At 46.9% G+C, this 23,511-nt stretch overlaps 2 protein-coding genes across 5 annotated transcripts in view; one reads left to right on the top strand and one right to left on the bottom strand.

Moving 5' to 3' along the window:
* Window positions 1-12,303: 12,303 nt before the first annotated feature.
* Itgae (integrin subunit alpha E) overlaps window positions 12,304-23,511 on the bottom strand; it is a 57,936-nt gene continuing 46,728 nt past the window's right edge. For all 4 annotated transcript variants that reach the window (XM_031351744.1, XM_031351746.1, XM_031351747.1 and 1 more), the window contains 5 exons: window positions 20,350-20,406; window positions 19,992-20,087; window positions 18,271-18,366; window positions 13,541-13,651; window positions 12,304-12,550 (listed from right to left, as the gene is read on the bottom strand). In XM_031351744.1, coding sequence (XP_031207604.1) covers window positions 12,407-12,550; window positions 13,541-13,651; window positions 18,271-18,366; window positions 19,992-20,087; window positions 20,350-20,406 — 504 coding nt within the window. In that variant the 3' untranslated portion in view covers window positions 12,304-12,406. The remainder of the gene's footprint in view (window positions 12,551-13,540; window positions 13,652-18,270; window positions 18,367-19,991; window positions 20,088-20,349; window positions 20,407-23,511) is intronic.
* Haspin (histone H3 associated protein kinase) lies at window positions 20,580-23,430 on the top strand. Its single transcript, XM_031351749.1, has one exon. The coding sequence runs from the start codon at window positions 20,612-20,614 to the stop codon at window positions 22,871-22,873; it is 2,262 nt and encodes a 753-aa protein (XP_031207609.1). The 5' UTR covers window positions 20,580-20,611; the 3' UTR covers window positions 22,874-23,430.

Here is a 23,511-nt window from a genome sequence, read left to right as displayed (position 1 = left end):
CTCAAACACTGGAAAGGCACGAAAGAGTTTACTCTTGTCTCCTCTAGACAAAAAGGAATCCGAACAGCCCATCAGTGCACAGCGGGGGGTGCACCCGGAAGAGTAGGCGGGTCAGCATGAAGCATTCCGCGGCTCTGATCTCCCTTTCACTTTAGATTCTGGAGAGGCAGCGAATGCTCATCTGGATGATACCTCTCTTCCTTATAGAGAGCCGCTTCTCTCTCTAAGTCCTCCTCCTCCTCCTCGGAGGGGCTCAATTCCTCAGAGCTATCAGGCTTGAAGAGCTTCCGTCTTGAAGCTCCATCTCTTTCTCTACTTTTCTCTCCCAGGGTGTACTTTCCCTTATCTCTCACTTCCGCAGGTCGAGCGGAAGGGCCTGTACTCTTGGGTATATCCTTTTCTCTCTTTCTCTCCCTTTTCTCCTGGCTAGCCTCCATTCTCTCATCTTTTCTCTCCCTTTTATTCTGGCTAGCTTTTACTCTCCCCTCTGTTTCTGACATGCTATCTTGTAACTCCTCAAGTGCCCCCGACGCCACAGAGGCGGGGCATTTCTCATCCTCCAGGCAAGAATGTATAACAAGCGCCATTAGCACGATTACCATGGCTTTGGCCGCGCTCTCTAACCCTGAGAAAGGGTCGGAGGAATTAAAATCAAGCAGCATGCCTCTCAGAGCCTACCCTGTCCTGCAGTTCGGAAACCTACCAGCTGTTGTAAGGTTCTCCCGGTGTCCCGGGTTTCGGCACCAGCTGTAGCCCGCGCAGTCGTCTCGCCAGCAAGAAGACACGTGGACACTAGGTTCCTTCTGCAGCAACGTTTATTGTCTCCATCCATAGGGAAAAAAGGGATCGAGCCAATAATCTGCACTGCTTATATACACCACAGTGCGGTGTGTCTGCCCACAGCGCGGTGTGTCTGCCCATGATTGGCTGTTTGCTCATTACCCTACATAGCGCCCCAGAATGGGCCGTGACTTTTCACTCTACGCACATGCGCAAATAGTTGTTTACTAGGAGTCAACAGTGGAAGTAGGCGCCATCTTGCCATGGCGAATGTCTCTCCAGCTTCACCACTCCTCACACCTGGGTCCAGCAACATGCTTGCTACATGCTAGGTCTGTATATTTATCAAATAACTAAACAGTCCTGCTCTCTTTTAAACATATTTGGACCTGCACCAGGTCCCAGTCACAACCCTGGAAGCTGAAGGTGTCCTATTTTCTGCCAACCTCCACCCCAGTCTCCCCCTCTCATGGCTCTCTAATAGCTGAAGGGGAATGGAGCAATCTCACACCCTTGAAGATACCCACCACCTGAAATGCTGCTCCAACATAAGGACGTGAAGTGGGAAGGTAGATGTTCCGAGCTGGAGAGCTGATGAGAACCTCCTGTTACATCTGACCTGAGAAACACTCTGAGAAATACTTGTCCATAAAGGATCCCGTAGCCCAGAGCGCAGCTGTCTGAAACATCAAGATGGTGTCATAGAAACAGAGATATCAGGTCTGACAATCTTGCCCTGATAAGAGCTTCATCTAAGGCAATGACAGCCACCAAAAATCGCCCTCATAGAGAAGAGCACTTCTCTTCCTATTGCTGAGGAGCCAGCAAAGTCTACAGCCCTTTCAGCTCAACCTCAGCATCGAGGGACAGCCTTGAGGTATCTGCACTTATGGGTTAAAAAGACTGAAGACCAACCAAACCTTTTTGAGGAAATGACATTCCTCCTTCCTGTATTAGCTAGGGCCTTTGGGACAGCATGTGATTTCTTACTGCAACTCTAGTGCTGGGGGTGGGCAGAAAGATACAGACCCTGGGGGTTCTCTGGACAGCCAGTGTAACTGAAACAGCTCAAGGTTCATTCAGAGGCACTGTCCCCCAAAAGATAGAGAACAATAAAGGAAGATGCCCAGTGTTCACTTCTAACCCACTTGTGTCATGTACACATACACATAAGTGAACCTGAATATACACAGTGAATACACAGACGTGGAAAGAGTGTGTGTGTGTGTGTGTGTGTGTGTGTGTGTGTGTGTGAGAGAGAGAGAGAGAGAGAGAGAGAGAGAGAGAGAGAGAGAGAGAGAGAGAGAGAGAAACAAAAGAGATCCAGAGGAAGGTCCCTGTGGTGAGCCTCACCACTTCCCAAATGGGGTTCCAGGTTTCAGTTAGAGCCTATTTGTTGAGAGACACCCTGGTGTTGTACTAAGGCCCCAAGACACAGAGCAAAGCCCACTAGATTGGGTCCAGCAGTAGAATTACTGTGTCCCACTATGTAGTCCAAGTCAGCTTCAAACCTGTACTCCTCCTGCTTCAGTTTCTTCGGCGCTGGGACTTCAGGCATGTACTCACACCTGCTTTCACCTACGGCTTCTATTCTTGCTCAAACCTTTACCGGGCACCTGTTGTAAACGTCCTGACAGGACAATATTTTAAAGAGATGCTTGCACCCTCCCTTAGACTATCAGACGACTGAAACTGGTTCCCAGGGCCTCTTCCCGGGGCTCTTATGCTGGGAGAAATGAAACCCTGAAACCTGGTGCCTGCTACAGGTGTCTTTCAGAAGCAGAATTCACATAGTTCTGACAGTTCCTCAGGCTACTTGTGGAAAAGACAGCAAGATTGGTAGAGGGCAGACCACACATACCTCCTGCATTCTTTAAACCTCTTGTTAGAGCCATGGAGGAAGGCTAGGGGTTACTGGATCTCTCAGCTTAAGCCTCACTGAATACATCATCCTCTGATTTCACTATAATTTATCTACTAGGTTTGTTGAGGACAGGTAGCCTAGGCTAGCTCCAGCAGAGCCAATTCTCTGACCCTGGCAACTCAGTAATCTACTATCTGCTACTGGAGGGGACAGAATGTCAGATACCTGCCCTCTGACCTGTCACAATGGCTACCCTGGATTTAGAGAGAAGTATCACTCTAACGTGCCCCCTCCACAAGCACTGGATAGCTAAAAGCAGGCTGCAACGTCTAATGGAACTATCCAGAAGCTTGAGAGACCTCGAAGGGTATTAGAGAGGAAAGGGTTGCCTCTTTCTTATAGTCACTAGCTGGTCATGACATCAATTTACTGTGTCATGCTCAGAGTAAAGATGCCTACTGCCAAATCCGAGGATTTGAGTCCAGTCCCTGAGCCCCACATGGTGGAAGGAGCACATGGTTCCTGATAGTAGTCTTCTGACTACATGAATACATGTGCCACAGCACAGGTGTGACATGCACATACATGTAAATCAACCAAGAATACAAATTTAGTTGAAAAAGAAGAATAAAACACCAGGGTCTGTTTAAGGAGTCAGGGCTGGTATGCTCTCCTGAAGCTAATGTTTCAAGTGTATGCCTGAGTCTGACACCAAAAGTAATGCCTACTATTCTCCTCCTCCTCCTCCTCCTCCTCCTCCTGTTCCTCCTCCTCCTCCTCCTCCTCTTCTTCCTCCTCTTCCTCCTCCTCTTCCTCCTCTTCCTCCTCCTCCTCTTCTTCCTCCTCTTCCTCCTCCTCCTCTTCCTCCTCCTCTTCCTCCTCCTCCTCTTCTTCCTCCTCCTCCTCTTCCTCTTCTTCCTCCTTTCCCTCCTTCTCTTTTTTCCTCCTCCTCCTCCTCCTCTTCCTCAATGCTGGGACTCAAACCTGAGGCCTAGAAAATGCTAAGCTCACACTGTCTGAAAGCCCCAACCCTAGCTCTCACCTGCTTTGAGGAACAATCCTCTTTGATTTTACCTAGTCCCATGTCAAGAGTCTTAGAGTCTTGACACAGTGCCCACAATGCCCTGGTAAAATGATCTTTGTCCCTACTGTCGTATTGAGAATTTCTGAGCATTCAATGCTTGCAGAGCCCTGATAAATGCTCTCTCCTACCTAGTGGAATCCTCACAGCCTCCCCCTCGTGGTTAGACTCCCCCTCAGAGGTTAGATGTACCCGTGACCATACTGTTTGTAGCCTCTGTGTCTGCAGTAGGCCCAGGTGCTCCCTTGCCATTGCCTAAAGATCCAGTGAGCCCAGCAGAAAGGTCCTTGCAAAGGCCACATCCCAAAGCAAGATCTGGATCATTCACTGGGGCTGTTGGCTCACACTCTTTGGCTGAAGGCTCTTTAATGTCTAGCATCCATTTCTGTCTTGCCACTATGGAGGGAGGCCATTGCTGAGGACAAGGTCTCACAGGCACTGTCTTCCTCCCTAGTTGGGTTGAGGTCCTCACTGAGGAAGAATTCTCCCCATGCTTTGCAGGGGGAGGGGAGTCAAGATACCTTGTGCAGCTCCTACAGACAGGAGCACTACCGAGTCCCTCTAAGTGTCATTCCTGGAGTCACATCAGGGGCCAGAGGTGAGGCTAGTCTTCAAGTTCCCTCCTTGCCTTCTTTTCACCTCTCATCCTTCCTCCCACAAAGTGCCCACCAAGCCCACTTTACAGTGAGCATAGTGTCTGGAAGTCCAGGACAGGCTTAGCATCCAGAGCACCTCTCTGTTTTACAAACCTGCATCTGGTTGGATGAGCTCGGACATACACTGCAGCGATGGGGAGTTAGGACTCAGATTCTACAGGCCTCTATTTTTCTATCATCTCCTTTCTCCTAAGAGCTGGCACTTTTTAAAGTCTATTTTGCATGTGGTTTGGACCGGCTCCTGGTACCATCTTGCGCAGTTGTGAGTCCTGGGACAGTCTCCAGTAGAAACCATGGTGACAAGGCTCATGGGATGGTTCAGCAGTTAGAGTAGTGGCTGCTCTTCCAAGGGTTCAATTATCAGTTCCCACCACTGTCTATAACTCCCATTCCAGGGGATCTGACACCTTCACATAGACGTACATACAGGCACAACACCAATGTACATAAAATAAAAATAAATTCTTTTTAAAAGGAAAGAAAGAAAAGAAATCATAGTGACACCACACAGAGCCCTGTCTCACTCCAAGGAAATGCACGGGGGGCTAGGGCCTGAGGCCTAGGGGCTGGATGTTGGGTGCTGATTTCAGCACATCTCCCCCACCACTCTCTCTCTCCCTAGTACAAATTCTACTGCACTGAGAAAATATCGTTGACCCACCATGGCTGACAAGGCTAAGTATCCAGGGACTAAATGTAGAAGATCTGAGTAGAAAATCAGGAGGCTCAATGTGGAAGATCTGAGTGGAAAATCAGGAAGTTCGATGTATTTAGGCGCTTCTAATTTCTATTAAAAACAAGCAACACATAAGATGATGCTTGCAGGCAGCTTAAGCAAATATAGGCACAGCTGGGGAATTCATTTGGTGTTGTGTCTTATGAATATTATGTCTGGTCATATGAAGGAGCCAAGACCCTCCCTGGCTTGGCTTTTCCCATGGAGATAATGTAGACAGGGCATTCCTTTCTCACCCTTGCTTCCAAATGTATTCACTTATGACAGTTTATTCAATTCTTTCCAGAAGGCTCCCATGTGGGAAGAACATTCTGCACTCTGCCCCATCCATATGCCACAGTAACTCTGCAACTTCTTATGCAGGCTCCCATAAGCATGGTGCCATGGGAGGCAAGAAGATAACCCCTCCATCAGGAAAAGCTCCCGGGAACTGGAGAGACGGCTCAGCAGTTAAAAGTACTTGCTCTTAAGCCGGGCGGTGGTGGCGCACGCCTTTAATCCCAGCACTTGGGAGGCAGAGGCAGGTGGATTTCTGAGTTCGAGGCCAGCCTGGTCTACAAAGTGAGTTCCAGGACAGCCAGGGCTACTCAGAGAAACCCTGTCTCGAAAAACCAAAAAAAAAAAAAAAAAAAAAAAAAAAAAAAAAAAAGTACTTGCTCTTACAGAGGACCCAGGTTTATTTCCAGCACGACAAATGGTGTCTCACAAACATCTATAACTCCAGTTCCAAAATATACCATGCCCTCTTCCGACTTCTGTAAGCACTAGGCACACAGGCAGCACACATACATACATGCAGGCAAAACCCTCATGCACATGAAACAAAACTTTTCTTTAAAGTGTGTGGGTGGGGGGGAAGAAAAGCTCCCTTTTCTCCAGGAGTCCAGCAGAAAAATACCAGCTGCGGGGGGGGGAGGGGGTGACTGCAGGGGAATAGCCAGTAGCATCACTGCTTCCACCAGTGGCTTGAGACAGTCACTTGATCATCCTCAGAAATTCCAAAATCTCCTCCTTACTTCAGCAAAACACCTTCTTCATAGACTGGAAGGAAACTGGAACCAAAGCACTAATGTCACACGACGCAGATCCTGGAGACAAGTTTAGATGCTGCTTCCACATAACGCTAGTTCCAAGACCCAAAGGAGGGAGGGGGCAGGAGGGAGGGAATTTGGAGATAAACTTAGATAAAGGTCTCTACAAGTGATGTAGCCCACCTTTAGTCTTGAGCAAATGGGAAGGCCCGGGGCCAAGTGTGGGAAAGGCATGGATGGAAGGATTTGCCAAGGGCAGTCTGTTCTTTAGTTGTCCCTTTGCTCTGGGAAAGCTAAGCTATGACCAACATAGTTCATAACAGGTATTTCTGATGCATGGGAGAACTTTTAATTGCCCTTTTTAAAAGTTATTTTTTTACATTATTTCTCCTCTCTCTCTCTTTCTCTCTCTCTCTCTCTCTCTCTCTCTCTCTTGTGTGTGTGCGCGCGTGTGTGCATGTGCATGTGCGTGTGTGTGTGTGTGTGTGTGTGTGTGTGTGTGTGTGTGTGTGTGTACACATGTTCAATGGTGCACATGAGGAATGTGTTGAATGTGTTCTCCTTTTCCGCCATGTACATTCTAGGGATGGATCTCAGCTTGTCAGGCTTCACAGGAAGCACCTTTGAAGAGGGCAAGAGGTCCTTGTACACACAGATAAGCATGGGAGAAGCCAGGAAAAGTGAAACTCACAGGCTTATCTCATCAAAGGAAGGATGATCTTCAGAGAAAGTTTACCAGTCCTCCTCATGAATGGTGGGAAAGAATACAGTTTACAGCCTGGTGATCTTTGCTATCTGTAGAGCCAGACTATACCTGTATACTCCAGAATTTATGCTTTGTTTATCACAGACCCTTTCCCCCTAAATCTTGAGCATTGCTTCAAAGTCCATTAAACCCATCCTTATGAGAGACATCACTTGTACTTTACAATAGCCTAAGAGGCTTCTATGTTATCTTGGGCCAATCCTAACTTCCACAGGCGTTATGTTTACCCCAGTCATTCTCTCTGGACCCTAAATCTTGAGCACTTTTTCTGACTCAACAGTACCCATCTTTATGAAAGAAGCCAGATGGACTTTATAAAGAATTTCAATGCACCTGGCAGTGGTGGTGCACGCCTTTAATCTCAGCACTCAGCCAGGAAGATCTCTTGAGTTCCAGGCTAGCCTGGTCTACAGAGTTAGTTCTAGGACAGCCAGGGCTACCCAGAGAACTCTAGCTCAAAAAAAAAAAAAAAAAAAAAAAAAAAAAAAAAAAAAAAAAGTCTTTAGTTTTGTTGTATTCACAGGGCTGAGTTAATTGTCATCTGAAAACGTTTTTTTCAAAGTTGTGCTGTGCTTAATAAGACTAAAATAAATGATCTGGGGTCAGACTCTAGAAGTTTGCCCCAGCACCAGCTAACATAGTTGGCTGAACCAGGTTTCACTCTTACCTCACCCAGATCATTTCTCTGCCAACCTTAGAGCCTGCAGGAACCCCCCAACCCCGACCCACTACACACCCTTCCCCACTGAGCCATCTCACAGAGCCCGAGTAGATTTGATTTTTTATTTTGCTTAATTGTACCCACGAAGGAAAAGGAAGCTTTATGCTGTGGGAAGCATATGTGTGACCACAAGCCATCTTAATTGACAGGTTAACATTTATTACTTAGCCTCTGTACCTGATCTGAGGAGAAGCTATACAAAGGTACCAAACACTCAGAAGCAGATATGACTGGCCGGGAGTGGTGACACATGCATTTAATCCCAGTGGAGGGAGGCAGAGGCAGGATGATCTTAGAGAGTCCAAGACCAGCAGCTCTACATAATGAGTTCCACAACAGCCAGAGCTGTAAAGACCCTGTCTCAAACGAATAAACAGAGAAAGATGTGACTCCCAGTTGAGTACAAAAAGGACAGAGATTTAAAGTTGAGTCAGCCGAAGCCACAAGGCACTGATGGCTCTAACATGGCACCCCTTAAAGAGATATTAGCATTTTTCTCCCTGCAGGGATTTCTCCCTGTGTGAAGTTTCTCTCATCCACCCCTGCTCCTAGTCCAGTCGTCTGGAATGGTAACAAACTCAGAATGAGTGTGAAATTCTCATAAAATACTACAGTTTCCAGACCCTCTCACACGATTTTTATGTCTCCTCGCCCTGTTCTGCCTCACATTCCCCCATAGAACCACACGTCAATCCAATCAGGTCATGTGCACCTTCTGTTGTTCTTCATTTTCGAACATCTGGAAAGGTGCCCAGATAAATCCCACCTCAGTCCTTCAGCTCCATCAGGCATATGCTCCCTTCTCTAAATTCCCCACCAGGATATGGGCAATTTAGGGCTCACTGATTTCTTGCTCGCTGTCACTAGTGGCCCAGATCCTCTGCACAGGGAGTGATGACTTCCATGAAGCAGGTAGTACTAAAGGCTTATATAACTGTATGGGGAAGAATGCATGAGCTTCCTTTAGCCTCTGTACTGAGGTGTGTGGTGTAAAATGAGCAGGCTTCATTTCTATGTGCTTCTTTCTCATAGAGGATTTCAACAGAGAGTCTGCCAAAGCCTGGGTTAGTCAGGACTCCGATTTGCAGAGCTAGCCTCTGACACTGTGCAATGAGGTACACAAACTCTGAGCTCACAATTGGAATCTTCCCAGACGAGACCTACATCCTTGTTACCTGGAGTGTGTGCCCAAACCACAAATGTCCCATGCTGAGCTACACTGTCTGCTCTTAGGGGTGAAGCTAACAGACCTGAATAAGTGCACCCTACTTCTATCTATCCAGGACTGGGAAACGTCACTTCAGTCTGGGGCTGTCCAGTCCATAGGGAGGCTTTGGGCCTAAACGCTTTCCATTTTGTTTTGTTTTGAGATGGGTGTCACCATGTAACTCTGACTAGCTTGCAATTTACCACGTAGAACAGACTGGCCTTGAACTCATGGAGCTCTGCTGGCTTCTGCCCCCTAGTGCTGGGCATGTGCCAGCACACCACACCCAGCTCAAATACCTTCTTTAACAGTGGTTCTGCCACTTGGGCCTTCTTAAAACAAAAATAAGACCACGGGAAGTACAAACCTCAGGCCCGGTGTGGCGCCACGGTCCTGTAAACCAGCACTCGGGAATCTGAGGCAGGAGGCTCTCCAGCTCTAAGCAGGTTGAGCTACATAGTAAATGCCCATCTCAGAAAACCTAACAAATAAAAAAGATGCACAAAGCACACTTTCTTTTTTTTTTTTTAAAGATTTGTTTGCTTATTATATAAATGTAAGTACACTGTAGCTGTCTTCAGACACCCCAGAAGAGGGCATTAGATCTCATTACAGAGGATTGTGAGCCACCATGTAGTTGCTGGGACTTGAACTCAGGACCTATTGGAAGAGCATTCAGTGCTCTTAACCACTGAGCCATCTCTCCAGCCCCCAAGACACACTTGCTTAAATGGGACCAGAGCATACTGAGTGGGAAACCGATGAGACTGGCCAATGAGCCATCTCTTTCTACTACTGTGTTCTGACTGGAATTTAATGCTGACTGTGGATGTAGGCCATAGTACCTATAATCCAGGCACCAGTGAAATTAGAACAGTTCCCCCATCACTTTACACCATTACCAACATGTCTGAGTGCATTTTAAGCTCATCACTATTTTAAAAGTAAGGTAGTCATGAGACCTGCTGTTTTAATGTCTTAACAAATCTTTATGCCTAAATTTAAGGAGTATTTTGATTAGTATATTCTAATATATTTTTCTCTTCACAAATGTCTGTGTATTTCAAGTGCATCAAGAGAGCTGAAAAAGTGGCTCAGCAGCCAAGAGTATTAGTCACTCTTCAGGGGACCCAGGTTCAATTACCAGCACCCACGTGATGGCTCAAACTCACTGTAATTTCTGTTTTGGGGGAATCTCATGCCTTCTGGCCTCTGTGGGAATCAGACATTATATAGTGTGTGTGTGTGTGTGTGTGTGTGTGTGTGTGTGTGTGTGCAAAAACCTCATACACATAAAATAAAAATAAATGGTTTTGGTTTGGGTTTTGGAAACAAGGCTTCCCTATGTAGTCGTGACTGTCCTAGAACTCATTCTGTAGACCAAGCTGGACTCAAACTCAGAGATCCTTCTGCCTATGCATCACGAGTGCTGGGATTAAAGGGGTGCACCATCGCTGCTGGGCTACAAATCTTTTTTTGTAGATACAAATATACAAAGAAAGATGGACACAATAGAATACAGTGTCCTTCCAGCACTCAAGAGACAGAGGCAGAGGATCAAAAGTTCAAAGAAATCCTTGTTGGTTTTCTGAGGTAGCATAAGAGACAAAAGACAGAAAGAGACTTGGAGTCTGACCTTCAGCTGAGGGGACCGTGTTTATTAGCACACACAGTAAGGGGAAGCCACTTTCCTGAGGGTCACTGATGGTTTTCCACGGGGAAAAACTGGCTGCTTATTCATTATATGGGCAGATGAGGAAATTGTTACAGCAATGGCCCAAGTGTCTCTCCTACAGTCTCTTTCTTTCCTGAAATTTCCTGCCCAAAGAAAGACAGTCTCTCTCTAGAGAAATTTCTTTCTGTGCTGACCCATAAAGCTGAGCAAGGTCATCTGCAATCCCATAGGAACCCTGTCTTACCAGTGAGGCCTTCTATCAATCCTCAGCTATTTACTGAACTGAGTCTAGCCTGGGCTACATAAGATCTTACAAACAAACAAACAAACAAACAAAAACAAAAAAACAAAAAACAAGGCCCAACACTAAGCAAATTTTAGTAAAAAAATTAAAACACACAAGGTGGGAAAAGATGTAACAGGCCTTTGTCTCTCTCTTTTTTGGGGGGGTGGGGTGGTTTTTTTTTTTCCGAGACAGGGTTTTTCTGTATAGCTCTGGCTGTCCTGGAACTCACTCTGTAGACCAGGCTGGCCTTGAACTCAGAAATCCGCCTGCCTCTGCCTCCCAAGTGCTGGGATTAAAGGCGTGCGCCACCTCCGCCCGGCCAGGCCTCTGTCTCGAGTGCTGGAACAGCACCGAGTTCTATCTATTGTGCCCATCTGGACAGGTGGAAAAACATATAACAAAGAAAACACAGTAAAATGTTAGTGTTGGAAACCAGGTGGTGGATAGGCGGCTGTGTTCACAGTGAAAGTCAACTTTTCTCTTCGAATACTCTTGTGGTACAATGCTTGAAGAAAGACTGAGAAGGACTCAGAAGATTGCCAAAGAGAGGCCTGTGGTGCACAAAAGCCAGAACCCTTGACCTAGTGGGTTCATCATTGCAAGCCTTAGGCCAACCCTCTAAGGGAATCTGGCGCCCAGGAGGCCAACTTCTCCAAGCCACCAGCCCCCAACTGTTGCTGACAGCCAGTTCGGAAACAAAAAAGAACAATGTCTGTCCCACCGAAGAGGACCAGCACACTCTCTCCCTGCTGGCTCTCCAGCCTGAATACCAGACCTCACAACTGAAAGACAGGAGAGAGTCCAGGAAGCCAGGGTCTTCCAGGGCTCTAAACAGGCAGAGCTAGTCCAGCCCCACCCCAGGCCCTGGGCAGATGCAGCACGCAGAGGCCACTCTGCCCTCAGCATGTATTAGGCTACTGGACCTTGAAAACCAAGAAACCAATTGAAAAATCTACCTTAAAATAGTGTATTTCCAAGACTCTGTCCTCTCGCAGTATATTCAGTAAGCTAAATAATAATAAAACAACAACTTAAAAAGAGTGCAGTAAGTTGAACAGATAAGGGTCCAGGTTGGTGGACCCTTTAATCCCAGCATTCAGAAAGCAGAGGCAGGGGAATCTCTGAGTTCAAAACCATTAACACACACATACACAAGTACAAACACACAGATACACACACACACACACACACACACACACACACACACATACTTACATTTAAAAAAAAGTTTAAAAGAATATAGAAGAATCAAGTTGGGCACGATGGTGCTCCCCTTTAATCTTAGCACTCAGTTGGCAGAGGCAGGCAGATCTCTGTGCATTCAAGGCCAGCCTGGTCTACATAGTGAGTTCCAGGGCAGCCAAGGCTATATACAAACAAGAGCTATGTCTCAAACAAAATAAAAAAGGATATAATTAATACTTTTAATAGGGATAAGACTTTGGTCTATCAGTCATCAAAACGCATGGCAAACTATGGGAAGGAAATATGCACATTAAAGGCATTGCTATAAAGGCAAATTTATTTAATAGCACAATTCACAGACACTGAGGGGATAATGTGTGGCTATACTCTACAATTTGTTTGATGTTGCTAGATCATCCTAACGGGGGAATCGGGCTTCGGGGGACTGGCTCAGGCTCCCTCCTTCAGGTGAGGAAGCAGGGAGCAGACTGTCAGCTTTCAGCTGGGCCCTCCTTATGCTCTCCAAGTTCAGCTGTTGATATTTTCTTTTGAAAAAGCCACACTGAAACAAAGACAGGGGAAGCCTCATGAGCAACCTGAGTTAGATGCCTGCTTTAGAAACGGCCACTAAACAGCCCCAGATTCCTGCTTCTTAGGCTCTCCCAACCCCGCCTCCTATCCCCACGACCCCTCCCCCCGCCCCACCCCCAAGCTTTCTCCATCCTTACAGTCCCTTCTGGGCTGCCTTCCTGGTGGTGCCCATACCCCAATAAGAGTTGACTTCTCCAGGTCCACTGGGAGTGCTATGGGTTCAGTCCTGCTGGATCTAATCCATTCTGGGAGCGTGTTGAGCACAGGCCCACCATACTGAAGACATAAAGGCTGCACTCACCTCCCATATCTAGAAGCTCAGAATCTAAGAATAGTGGGAAATGGCACTGAGGTGTCCTGACAAAGTAAGGGTTTCAGAAGGGAGCTCTCAGGCCTGGCACAGAAGCCAGCCCAGAGCATGGAGGAGCCTGGTTAAGCTTTCCCGGAAGCGTGTGTGAAAGATGAGAGGTTGGAAACTGGCCCTCCTGGCAAGAGTAGCTGTGTGTGCCACAATAGAGAGTCGTGAACCTATTTAGGGAACGGTTCAACTGGTCTGGAGAAAAAAAAAAAAAAAGGCAAGACTTACGGGTGTGAGGGACAGAGGCCATGTCACAGAGGGCCTCAAGAGAGCCTGGATAGGGACTTTTAAAGGGGGGTGACAATCAGGTATGTCTTAGGAACATCTCTCTGTGCTCAAATATTCCAATTTAGCTTGTTTAACTCTGTCTGTGGCTATGGATTGTAATGTTGTAATGCTAAATACTTCAATTCAGTTTGTTTGTTTGTTTTTTTTCCCTAGAGAGAACTTGCCAGGTTCTTTTGTCTAAACAGGATTTAAAAAAGAGACCACAAACCCAGAGTTGATGCGCTAGGTTTGAGGTTAACTGTTCTCAAAGGTACTAAAACCAGTTGCAGAGCCCAATGCCTTCTCCTTCTTCCAAACAGAATGAGCAGAACTGACCTTGAACAAAATGGCTATAATCACAACCAAGACCAGGAGGCCTCCGAGACTGCTGCCAACGATGAGAGGCAAAGAGCGTATCTCCTCTTCTTTCAGGAAGATGACAGTGATCTGGACAACGAGACGCTCCAAAAAGTCAATACATTACAAAGGAGGAAGAGAGTCCACATGTTATTTTAAGGAACAAAAGGTAAGGACTTGGTAACAACCTGCATATTGATCAAGACTGACGACATCTAGCAAGAAGCTGACCAGCCCCTGACACAGCACTTTTACATCACCTAAAAATCATCTAATGGCCACAGTACTTCACAAGAAACTATTCTGATCTCTCATCTAAAGGAGCTAAGTCATCAGGAGATGTGACCTTGTTTTTTTTTTTTTTTTTTTTTTTTTTTTTTTTTTTTTTTTTTGGTTTTTCAAGACAGGGTTTCTCTGTATAGTCCTAGCTATACTGGAACTCACTCTGTAGACCAGGCTGGCCTCGAACATTGTGACCTTGTCTTAAAGGTGGTCTGTCTGCCTGAGAACATTCTCATAGACTCTACAGCAGCAGCACCCCTTGGTGTACCTTGATCTCCCTCTGATTATTGTCTCTGAAGTGATGACTTATTTAAGTGATCTGAGTCCTTTCAACTCAAGTCTGACAGATGTTTTTTAAATCTTGTATAAATGTCTAAAGTCTTTGGCAATACGTTTTCCTACAAGAAATGTCTGTTCACCAGACTGAGCGCAGTCCTCAGGGACACTGGGAAGTGCAAGAGTGGATCCACCCACAGCCCTGCAGAGCTCCTCTGTTGTAAATCATTCCCAGCCATTTCCTAAGGACCTCATTAGCTCAGGACTCCTCTCTCACCCTGACATGCTGAAAAGCTCTACCAGATCCTGACCTGTGCCTGTCCTTCCTGGGTAGTGGCCAGAGCATGTTGCCAAGACACAGGGCCAGGGGGTCACCATGAATCCCGGCTACAAGCCACTGAGTTCCCTTCAGGCTAGGGCATAGGCACCAAGGTCAGGCATGCTTTGGAGAGGTTTCCATACAGGGTAGGGAGTTACTCAACTCACCCTTGATGCCTCTCCTGGCAAAGTTCTAAGTGCGGCTGACTCAGGATTGGCCCTCTGGACCACACTCAGCCGACAGGTAAGCCAAGCTTTACAGGACTAAGTTGTGACCTTGAGAGTAGGAAGGGAATGGAGCAGCAGAGCCAGAGTAGGAGACAGGAACACAGAGACAAAGGATTCAAAGGTAGGGGGAGGGGAGACAGGAACCTGGGCTGAGGAGTGAAGGAGGCCCCAAGATGGCTGGGGCACAAGAGGACAGACTGGAGTGGAAAGAGCACCCCTCTTCTCAATGTCTTCTTTGTTCTCCCCAAAGTGGCCCAAAGCTAGCCCAGCAGAGAGTCAGGAAGAGCATCAGGGAGAGACAGGGACTAGGATGCCCCTGCTTGTGACAAACACGGACGGTAGGCAGTCCGATGCCCATCCTGTCAGCTGCCATTCTGACGCCACAGTGGGTCAGGACAGACCTGCCTCCTTTGCTGGCGATAGAGATGGCAAGCCTGCACTAACAGCATGTAAAGGAAGTGCCTTCCTGAAAACGGAGGGTCCATGAAGAAAACTCTCCCTGCTAACGTCCTGTCCCCTGCCTTCTGTTTTGTCATATGGAAATGCTAGTTGATGATCCCTAACCCGAAACTCCCAAATTATCCATCCTACTCCGAAATCTAAGTCATACTTAAAACTTTTTAATCTAACTTAATGTGTAAGTATAACTTGTGAGTCTGGAGCTCACAGAGTCCAGAAGAGGGCATCAGATCACGTGGGTGCTGGGCCCACCAGAAGAATAGCCACTGCTTTTAACCACTGAGCCATCTCTCCAGACCCCCAAATCAATGTTTTTATTTTATTTCTTTTACTATTATACTGGCACTCAAAATCTTTTGGAGTTTGGAGTAAGTCAGCTTTTGGGTTTTCAGATTACAGAAGCTCAGGCTGCAAAATTCAAAAATCTGGAAAACTCCAAACTCTGAAGTGACGTCTGACGGACGAATGCTCAACATTTAGACGTGCTGGCCACAGGGTGAGGTGTGGCCATCAAACAAGACTCAAAGCAGGCAGGCTGCTGACTGGGAGCCTGCCTCCCTCTCTAGATAAATAGCCCGTGTCTGTGCGGTATAATATGGAGGTGCCCTTACCCGTCAGTCAAAGGCACTTGGATACACAGCTATTTAGAATCACACACAGATCATGGTACATCCCCTGTCACAGGAACCACTTCACACAGAACACCAAGTTTAGAGAAAATAATTTTAAAGGTTCTATGCTGTAGATACGAACATAGATTAATAGCATGTATCTAAGAAACAGCTGACAGTAACTACCTTTGGAAAGAGGCTGTGGGAAAGGGGAGCACGGAGGAGCCAATTTTTTTTCAGCTGGTACCTTCTGTTAGGGTTGGATTTCAATGATTTTATTTATTTATTTCGGTGTTTTAAGACAGGGTTTCTCTGTGTAGTCCTGGCTGTCCTGGAACCTACTCTGTAGACCAGACTGGCCTTGAACTCAGAGATCTGCCTGTCTCTGCCTGCCGAGTGCTGGGATTGAAGGTGTGCACCACCACTCCTAATGATATTACTTTTTTTTTTTTTTTTTTTTAAGAATCTAGGCAGTGTGATTAAAAATACGGTGAGACAGAAAAGAAAGGGAAGAAAGAATCAGCTTCTGTTTGCCATAGCCAGGATGATTAAAGAAGATGGCAAATCACTGCTACTAAAACCATCACATTCTGTGAGTTTACTCTTGTTGAATAAAGTCTGACATTGCAGAAAGACATGACAAAGTATACCCGTGACCGCGTGGTAGGTAGGGCAGACCTGAAATCCCAACACCAAGAGGTTACAGCAAGAGTACCCAGGATTCTAGGCTAGTCTGTGCGGAACTCAGAAACCTTGTCCCAAAATAAGTTAGCAGATCTCCAGTATAAAATAAAATGAGGGGCTGGAGAGATGGCTCAGCGGGTAAGAGCACCACTGACTGCTCTTCAGAAGGTCCTGAGTTCAAATCTCAGCAACCACATGGTGGCTCACAACCACCCGTAATGAGATCAGGTGCCCTCTTCTGGGGTGTCTGAAGACAGCTACAGTGTATTTATTTATAATAATAAATAAATCTTTGGGCCGGATCGAGCAGGGTCTACTGGAGCGAGCAGGATTGACTGGAGCGAGCAGAGGTCCTAAAAGTCAATTCCCAACAACCAGATGAAGGCTCACAACTATCTGTACAGCTACAGTGTATACTCATATACATAAAATAAAATTAAATAAATCTTAAAAAAAAAAAAGGGAAAGAAAAAAGGGAAAGAGTAGCCAGGTATTTAATCCCAACACTTGGGAGGCAGAGGCAGGTAGATTTCTGAGTTTGAGGCTAGCCTGGTCTACAGAGTGAGTTCCAGGACAGCCAGGGCTACACAGAGAAACCCTGTCTCGAAAAACCAAAAAATCCAGAGAGAGCAATTGAGTTGTTATACTTAAGAGTCCTGGCTCCCATCACTTCTGTATTGAGGAATCATGCTTAACTGAATGCTTACAGTTCTTGCTGAACCTCAGTCTCCAGCAAGAGAAGCCTACACTCTCTGAAAGCAGCTGCATATCCAGGCAGGTGAATGCCAACCAAGATTAAAATGCAGAGGCAGGCACAGTGGCTCACACTTTAATCCCAACACTTGGGAGGCAGAGGCAGGCATTGTAGGCAGATGCCTGGTCTACAGTAGTGAGTTCCAAGACAGCCAACACTAAGTAAAGAGACCCTGTCTCAAAAAAATGAAAAAAATAAAAATAAAAAATAAAAAGGAAAGAAGGAAAGAAAGAAAAATAAGAAAATTCAGGGGTTGGAGAGATGGCTTAGTGGTTAGGAGCACTTTGGGCTCTTCTAGAAGATCTGGCTCCAGTTCCCAACATCCATGTGGAAGCTCACAACTATATGTAACTCCAGTTCTCGGGTATCTATCCAGTTCTAGGGTATCCAATGGTCTCTCTTTTTTTTTTCCTTTAGATTTATTTACTTATTTTGTATGTATGAGTGTTTTGCCTGCATCTGCATCTGTGCCTGTGAACCGTGTGCACACATGGTGCCTCCTGACGTCAGAAGAGACCTAGAACAGGAATCATAGATGAATGCAAGTCACCATGTAGGTGCTGAACCTTAGTCTTCAGCAAGAGCAGCCTACACGATCAACCAATGAGCCATCTCTCCAGCTCCCAACACCCTCTTCTGTCTTTTTTGAGGACCACGCACACATGTATGTGGTACACAGACATATGGGCAGACAAAATACATATAAAATAAAATTTAAAAAGAAAAAGAATGAGCATGGAGGGCGACATGCGTGAGAACATTTAGCCCAGACCACAGGCACCAGTTTGGCTCTGTTCAGTCCTATAAAGGAATTAGGCACTGAGCGCTCTCCTGCTCCACCCTGTGACAGACACTAAAGTCCCATACCAGAAAGACATTTTATGTACTCAAAAGTAACTTCTAGGGTAGAAAATGTTTTAACTATTTCCTGAGTTATTTTCAAAGTCAATAGATTTTTAAACTATTGTTGGTTCCTATTTCACAAAAGAGAAACTGAGGCAAAAACTTGGGGTCACAAGAGCGGTTGGTAGTGCTGACAAGGTCAGGAGTGACAATGGCTTTTCCGGAACACTAATCAGAAAACAGGCAGGAGTTACCTTCGTCCTGTGGTTCTCTGCATTCAGCCCCTCATAGAGAGATTTGTTGAAAGATATTTCACCAAGGATCGGCAGTTCAGATACATCTCTTAGTAACTATAAGGTGGGGAAAGTTGGGGTGTGGGGGAACATGAAACATAGTTTAGATATGAGCTCACTGTTTCTAGAGAGTTCCAACCATCTTTCCCTTCAAATAGATCCCTTCTCCAATATTCCCTTAGCCTTCATAAGTGGTCGCAGCACCCACCAGCAAGCTATCCAAGCAAGAAGTCTATAGTCACTCCCACACCCCCCAACTTCTCTTACACTTGACCTCATGCCACCATCCCCATGCACAGTCAGTTCCAGACAGTCCTAAAACATTCTGCCACGCACACGCCCCTTCTCTTCCAGTCCCACTCCTAGTTCAGGAGACCACACTGCTCTCATCTGAATCATTGCACAATGGTAAACTTGACCATTTATTCCCACTTCATAGTAAGGCCTCTCTAGGAAAATAAAATTTGAGTAATGTTATACAAAGTAAGTACAGTACAAAGGCCCAGTGGCCACAATAACATTAGCAAGCTAAAAAATAGAAACAACAGATAAGAAAGAGACAGGAGAGAAAGGAAATTAAATACAGACCAGATCATGTCATTCTTTACACACCACGAAAGAAGTATGGATTTTAAGCTAAATTTATCCAACTCCAAAGTCCACTGTTTCTGTTCATTTGGAGTTTCTGGGTTTTGCTTTTAAAGGAAGCTAGCACAGTCCAATGCTAAATGAATTATTTCCTGTTTTAAAATCATGTGGGGGGGAAGGGAGGGATGGAGAGAGGGCTCAGCAATTAAGAGCACTGATCACTCTTCCAGAGGTCCTGAGTTCAATTCCCAGCAACCACATGGTGGCTCACAACCATCTGTAATGGGATCTGATGCCCTCTTCTGGTATGTCTGAAGACAGCTACACTGTACTTGTATACAATTAAAATAAAAAAATGTGCATGTTTGTGCACTTAAGCATGGAAACCAGGAAAGGAAATTAGATCCTCCAACAGCTGAAGTTACAAGTTGCTGTGAGCTGGCCGACTTGTGCACTAGGAGCAGAACCACGTCCTCTGCAAGAGCAGTGCATGCTCTGAACTGCTTGAGCCATCACTCCAGCTCTGTTTGTTTGTTTGTTTGTTTGTTTGTTTGTTTCAAGACATGGTTTCTCTGTATAGCCCTGGATGTCCTGGAACTCACTCTGTAGACCAGGCTGGCCTTGAACTTAGAAATTCACCCGCCTCTGCCTCCCAAGTGCTGGGATTAAAGGCGTGTGTCACCACCACCTGGCTCTCTCCAGCTCTTGAAGAATTATTTGTACTGATTAGGGGGAAAGCCAAGACAAAGGGAGTATGTCCAAAGTTATGCAGAAACGGTGACCTGAATTACAGTCACATCAGTAGAGACAGAGAGAAATGATTTCATACATATTCTGAAGGTGGGACGGCAGGGTTTGGTGCTGGGATACACATGGGGATGTAGCAAAGAGGTAATCCCAGGTAATTCCAACATGTCTTAGTATGGAAAAGGATTAAAATCCCTACTAAGTAACTTGCTAAGGGCAGTTTGAGACAGAAGGTCAATCAAATGATCTACTTTGAACGGGCACACTTCAGATGCTATTATCCATTCTTAGAGGATAGGTCCTCTAGGACTGGACGACCCAGTCTGCAGTATCTCAGTCTCAAGTACCTGCTTAGTGTGGCCCACGAAGATCTCTGCGGCCACGGTTACATTTTCCTTACTAGATGTGATAGCACAGATCACTGAATGCCATTCTTCTACACGCTGCAAAAGCAAAAAGTGAGTCTGCTTACTCCCCTTGTCGTGCCTTAGGATTGAAAACCTGAATAGGACATCCAAGGTCCTAGAGCAGACGGTGTGAGCAGTTTGAGCAATTCCCCTTCTCCCAAGCAAAGTGTCAGTGACCCTGGCAAACGGGACCTGGAGTGAGGCTGAAAGTCTCAGAAAGAACATTGCAGAAGCTACAACCTGACCTCTGCGGCTCTCAAGAGGCTCTCCACATCCCTCTCTGGGCGACTTCGCTCACCTGAACAGGATCGCTTCCACATGCGGGCTCTTGACTCTGGGTGCACTCAGTGTGGGCCTGAAATGAGAGCCTTTGCTGAGCCACTCTGAGCTCTAAGTCCCGCTAGGCATCTGCCCCCTGGTGGCTTCCGGGAGGTCAGGCACGCTGGGCCGCCGCGGGCCGACGCTAGGACCCAGCGGGCCGGCCAGCGCGGGCGCACGCGCACTCGCACTCGCGGAAGTCTCGCGGTGTTTCTGTTTGAATTGACGGGCGGGCACCCGCTATGGCAGAGCCTCACCGGCGACCCGAAACCCGGCTCTTTCGAACGTACGCGGCGAGGGGCGTCCGGGAGTCGCAGCGGCAGGCCGGCCCGCTGGCTGTGCAATGGTTCCAGCCGCCGAACCTGAAGCGCGCCTTCAGCAGCAGCCTCAGCGACAGTAACCTGTCGCCGGCCGTCGCTTCCGACGACCCGGACGACCCGGACGATCCCGACTTCTCGGGCAGCCCCGTAGGCCCGCGGCTCAGGCGTCCTCGGGGCCGCGGCTCCCAGGACCAGTGGACCCTGACAGACACTCCGAGGATCCAAAGGCTACGACCTCGGCCCCCGCAGAAGTGCAGCACCCCCTGCAGCCAGCTGCGACCACCACGTTTCCCCAACTGCAACCCGGACTGCCTCGACTCAGACCTCAGCGTGTGCATCCAATCTAGAGACAGCAACGAGCTGGGCACCAGTGCCTCCCTTTTCAGCTCTCCGGCCTCGCCCGGAGCCCCCGACTCTCTGTATGCAAACTCTGCAGTCCCCGGGGACATCCACTTCCCGGCATCCTCCCCTGGTGAAGCGTCTCTGCCCTGCCCCCAGGAGGCAGCCACAGATGACGGCAGGTACAACGAGGGAGCCCTCCGAGCTGAAGCCGGCTTCAGGTCCTCTCCCTTTAGCCTTATGAACTCAGGGACGGCAGAAGATAACGAGTTTGGGACAGATAGGGAGAATGTGAAGGAATCGGGTTGTGAAAGACAGCAGATGGGAAACAGACTAACGGACCCTGATCTGGCAAGCCTGGGAAAGAGGACGGCCTCGTGTAAAAAGGTTGTGTCCCAAGACCATGGGGAGTCCAGTGCTTGCAAAGACCTTCGTGGACCAGGAGAAATCAGCATGCCTAAGAGAAGTGGGCCGCTCCGGAAGAGGAAACAACAAGAAGCAGTGAGACCATCTCCCCTCCACTACCACCAATCAAGGAAGAAAAGGAAAGACTCAGTCTCCTTCAGGGCCTTGAATACTAGCCAGAAGGATTTTTGGACCAAAACCAGAGCCTCCTTCGGTTTCCACAAGAAGAAAATTATAACTAGTGTGTCGGAGGTATGCGGCAGTTTGGTTGCCAGTTCTCCCTCTAGGTCCCTCCTGTCTGAATGTTCGACCCCTCCAATCAAGAACAGAGCAAACAGCACTATTTCTTCTCGATGCTCTTCTATGTATTTGCTAAGTCCCTTACAGACGCTTCATGTCACAGACGAAAGGCCATCTTATGCTGAGAAGGTTTACGGGGAGTGTAATCAGGAAGGGCCTATCCCCTTTAGTGATTGCCTTTCCACAGAAAAACTGGAACACTGTGAGAAGATTGGGGAAGGAGTGTTTGGGGAAGTGTTTCAAGTAATTAACGACCAAACACCTGTAGCCCTAAAAATCATTGCTGTCGAAGGATCAGATTTAGTCAATGGGTCCCACCAAAAAACCTTTGAGGAGATCCTGCCAGAGATCATCATCTCCAAGGAGCTGAGTCTCTTGTCTAACGAGGTGTATAACTGCACAGAAGGCTTTATTGGGCTGAACTCAGTACACTGTGTTCAAGGGCTTTACCCTCCCTTGCTGCTCAAAGCCTGGGATCACTATAACATAACCAGAGGATCTGCGAACGACCGACCCGACTTTTTCCAGGAAGACCAGCTCTTTATTATCCTGGAATTTGAGTTTGGTGGGGTTGACTTGGAGCGGATGAAAACAAAGCTATCCTCCGTGGCTACTGCAAAGAGCATCCTCCACCAGATCACCGCATCCCTGGCTGTGGCAGAAGCATCTCTGCACTTTGAGCACCGGGACTTACACTGGGGAAATGTGCTCTTAAAGAAAACCAACCTCAAAGAACTCCGCTACACCCTCAATGGGAAAACAAGCACCATTCGCACCCACGGGCTACAAGTCAACATCATAGACTACACCCTGTCCCGCTTGGAGCGGGAAGGGATTGTGGTTTTCTGTGATATCTCCACTGAAGAGGACCTGTTTACGGGCGAAGGCGACTACCAGTTTGAGATCTACAGGCTCATGAGGAAGGAGAACAGAAACTGCTGGGGTGAGTATCACCCTTACAATAATGTGCTGTGGCTGCATTACCTTGCAGACAAGATTCTGAATCGGATGAAATTTAGGACTAAATGCCAGAGTGCGGCCATGAAGCAAATAAGGAGAAAACTGCAGCATTTCCACAGGACTGTACTGAACTTCAGCTCCGCCACTGACCTGCTCTGCCAACACAGTCTATTTAAGTAAGCTAGGAACGTAGACATTCAAAGCCTCAGTAAGTACACTTTTTAGGCCTCTGGTACTGTTAATTAATCTCTGCCACTAGAGCCGGATAGAAGTGAGAGCCCATCCTTAAGAGTTTCCTGTCAGCTTCTTAAAAGGCAATCTTGTTTTTTAAAAGGTAACCAAAATGTTTGTTGACATGATTAAATTTGCTTTTAACAAATGTTCTTTAAAAAAAAATAATAAACTAGAGAGAGGACAAGGGTATGTGCCTTTAAGACCTCTTCCAGTTCCTCTTCCTGTCAGCAGAGTCTACAAGTCTGATGTTGCTGTTTTTTGAGCCTTGATACTTTATGAAGGATGAGCAAAACCAAGCCTCAGCTCTGGTCCTCACTGCCCTTGATGCTGTTGTCAAGATGCAGAGCAGAGAGCAAGAAAGAGACTAGAGAGTCAAAACCAAGAGGGAGGCGTTTACACCTGCGTAGGGGAAGTATGGGAAACGTTTATCAAATTCACTCACCAATCACAGAAGCAGAATTTATAGATTTTCAACAGGAAAATAAATGTCTCTGTGGCTCTGATGTTTGAAATTTTGCTTATTTTTATCAAAGAAAGGGAATCAAGATTCTGCTTTCAAATCTTTTTTTTTCTTTCTTTCTTTT

This window comes from Mastomys coucha, unplaced genomic scaffold (assembly GCF_008632895.1).
Source record: "Mastomys coucha isolate ucsf_1 unplaced genomic scaffold, UCSF_Mcou_1 pScaffold5, whole genome shotgun sequence".
Taxonomy (NCBI): domain Eukaryota; kingdom Metazoa; phylum Chordata; class Mammalia; order Rodentia; family Muridae; genus Mastomys; species Mastomys coucha.
This window is presented reverse-complemented; position numbering and strand designations above follow the sequence as displayed.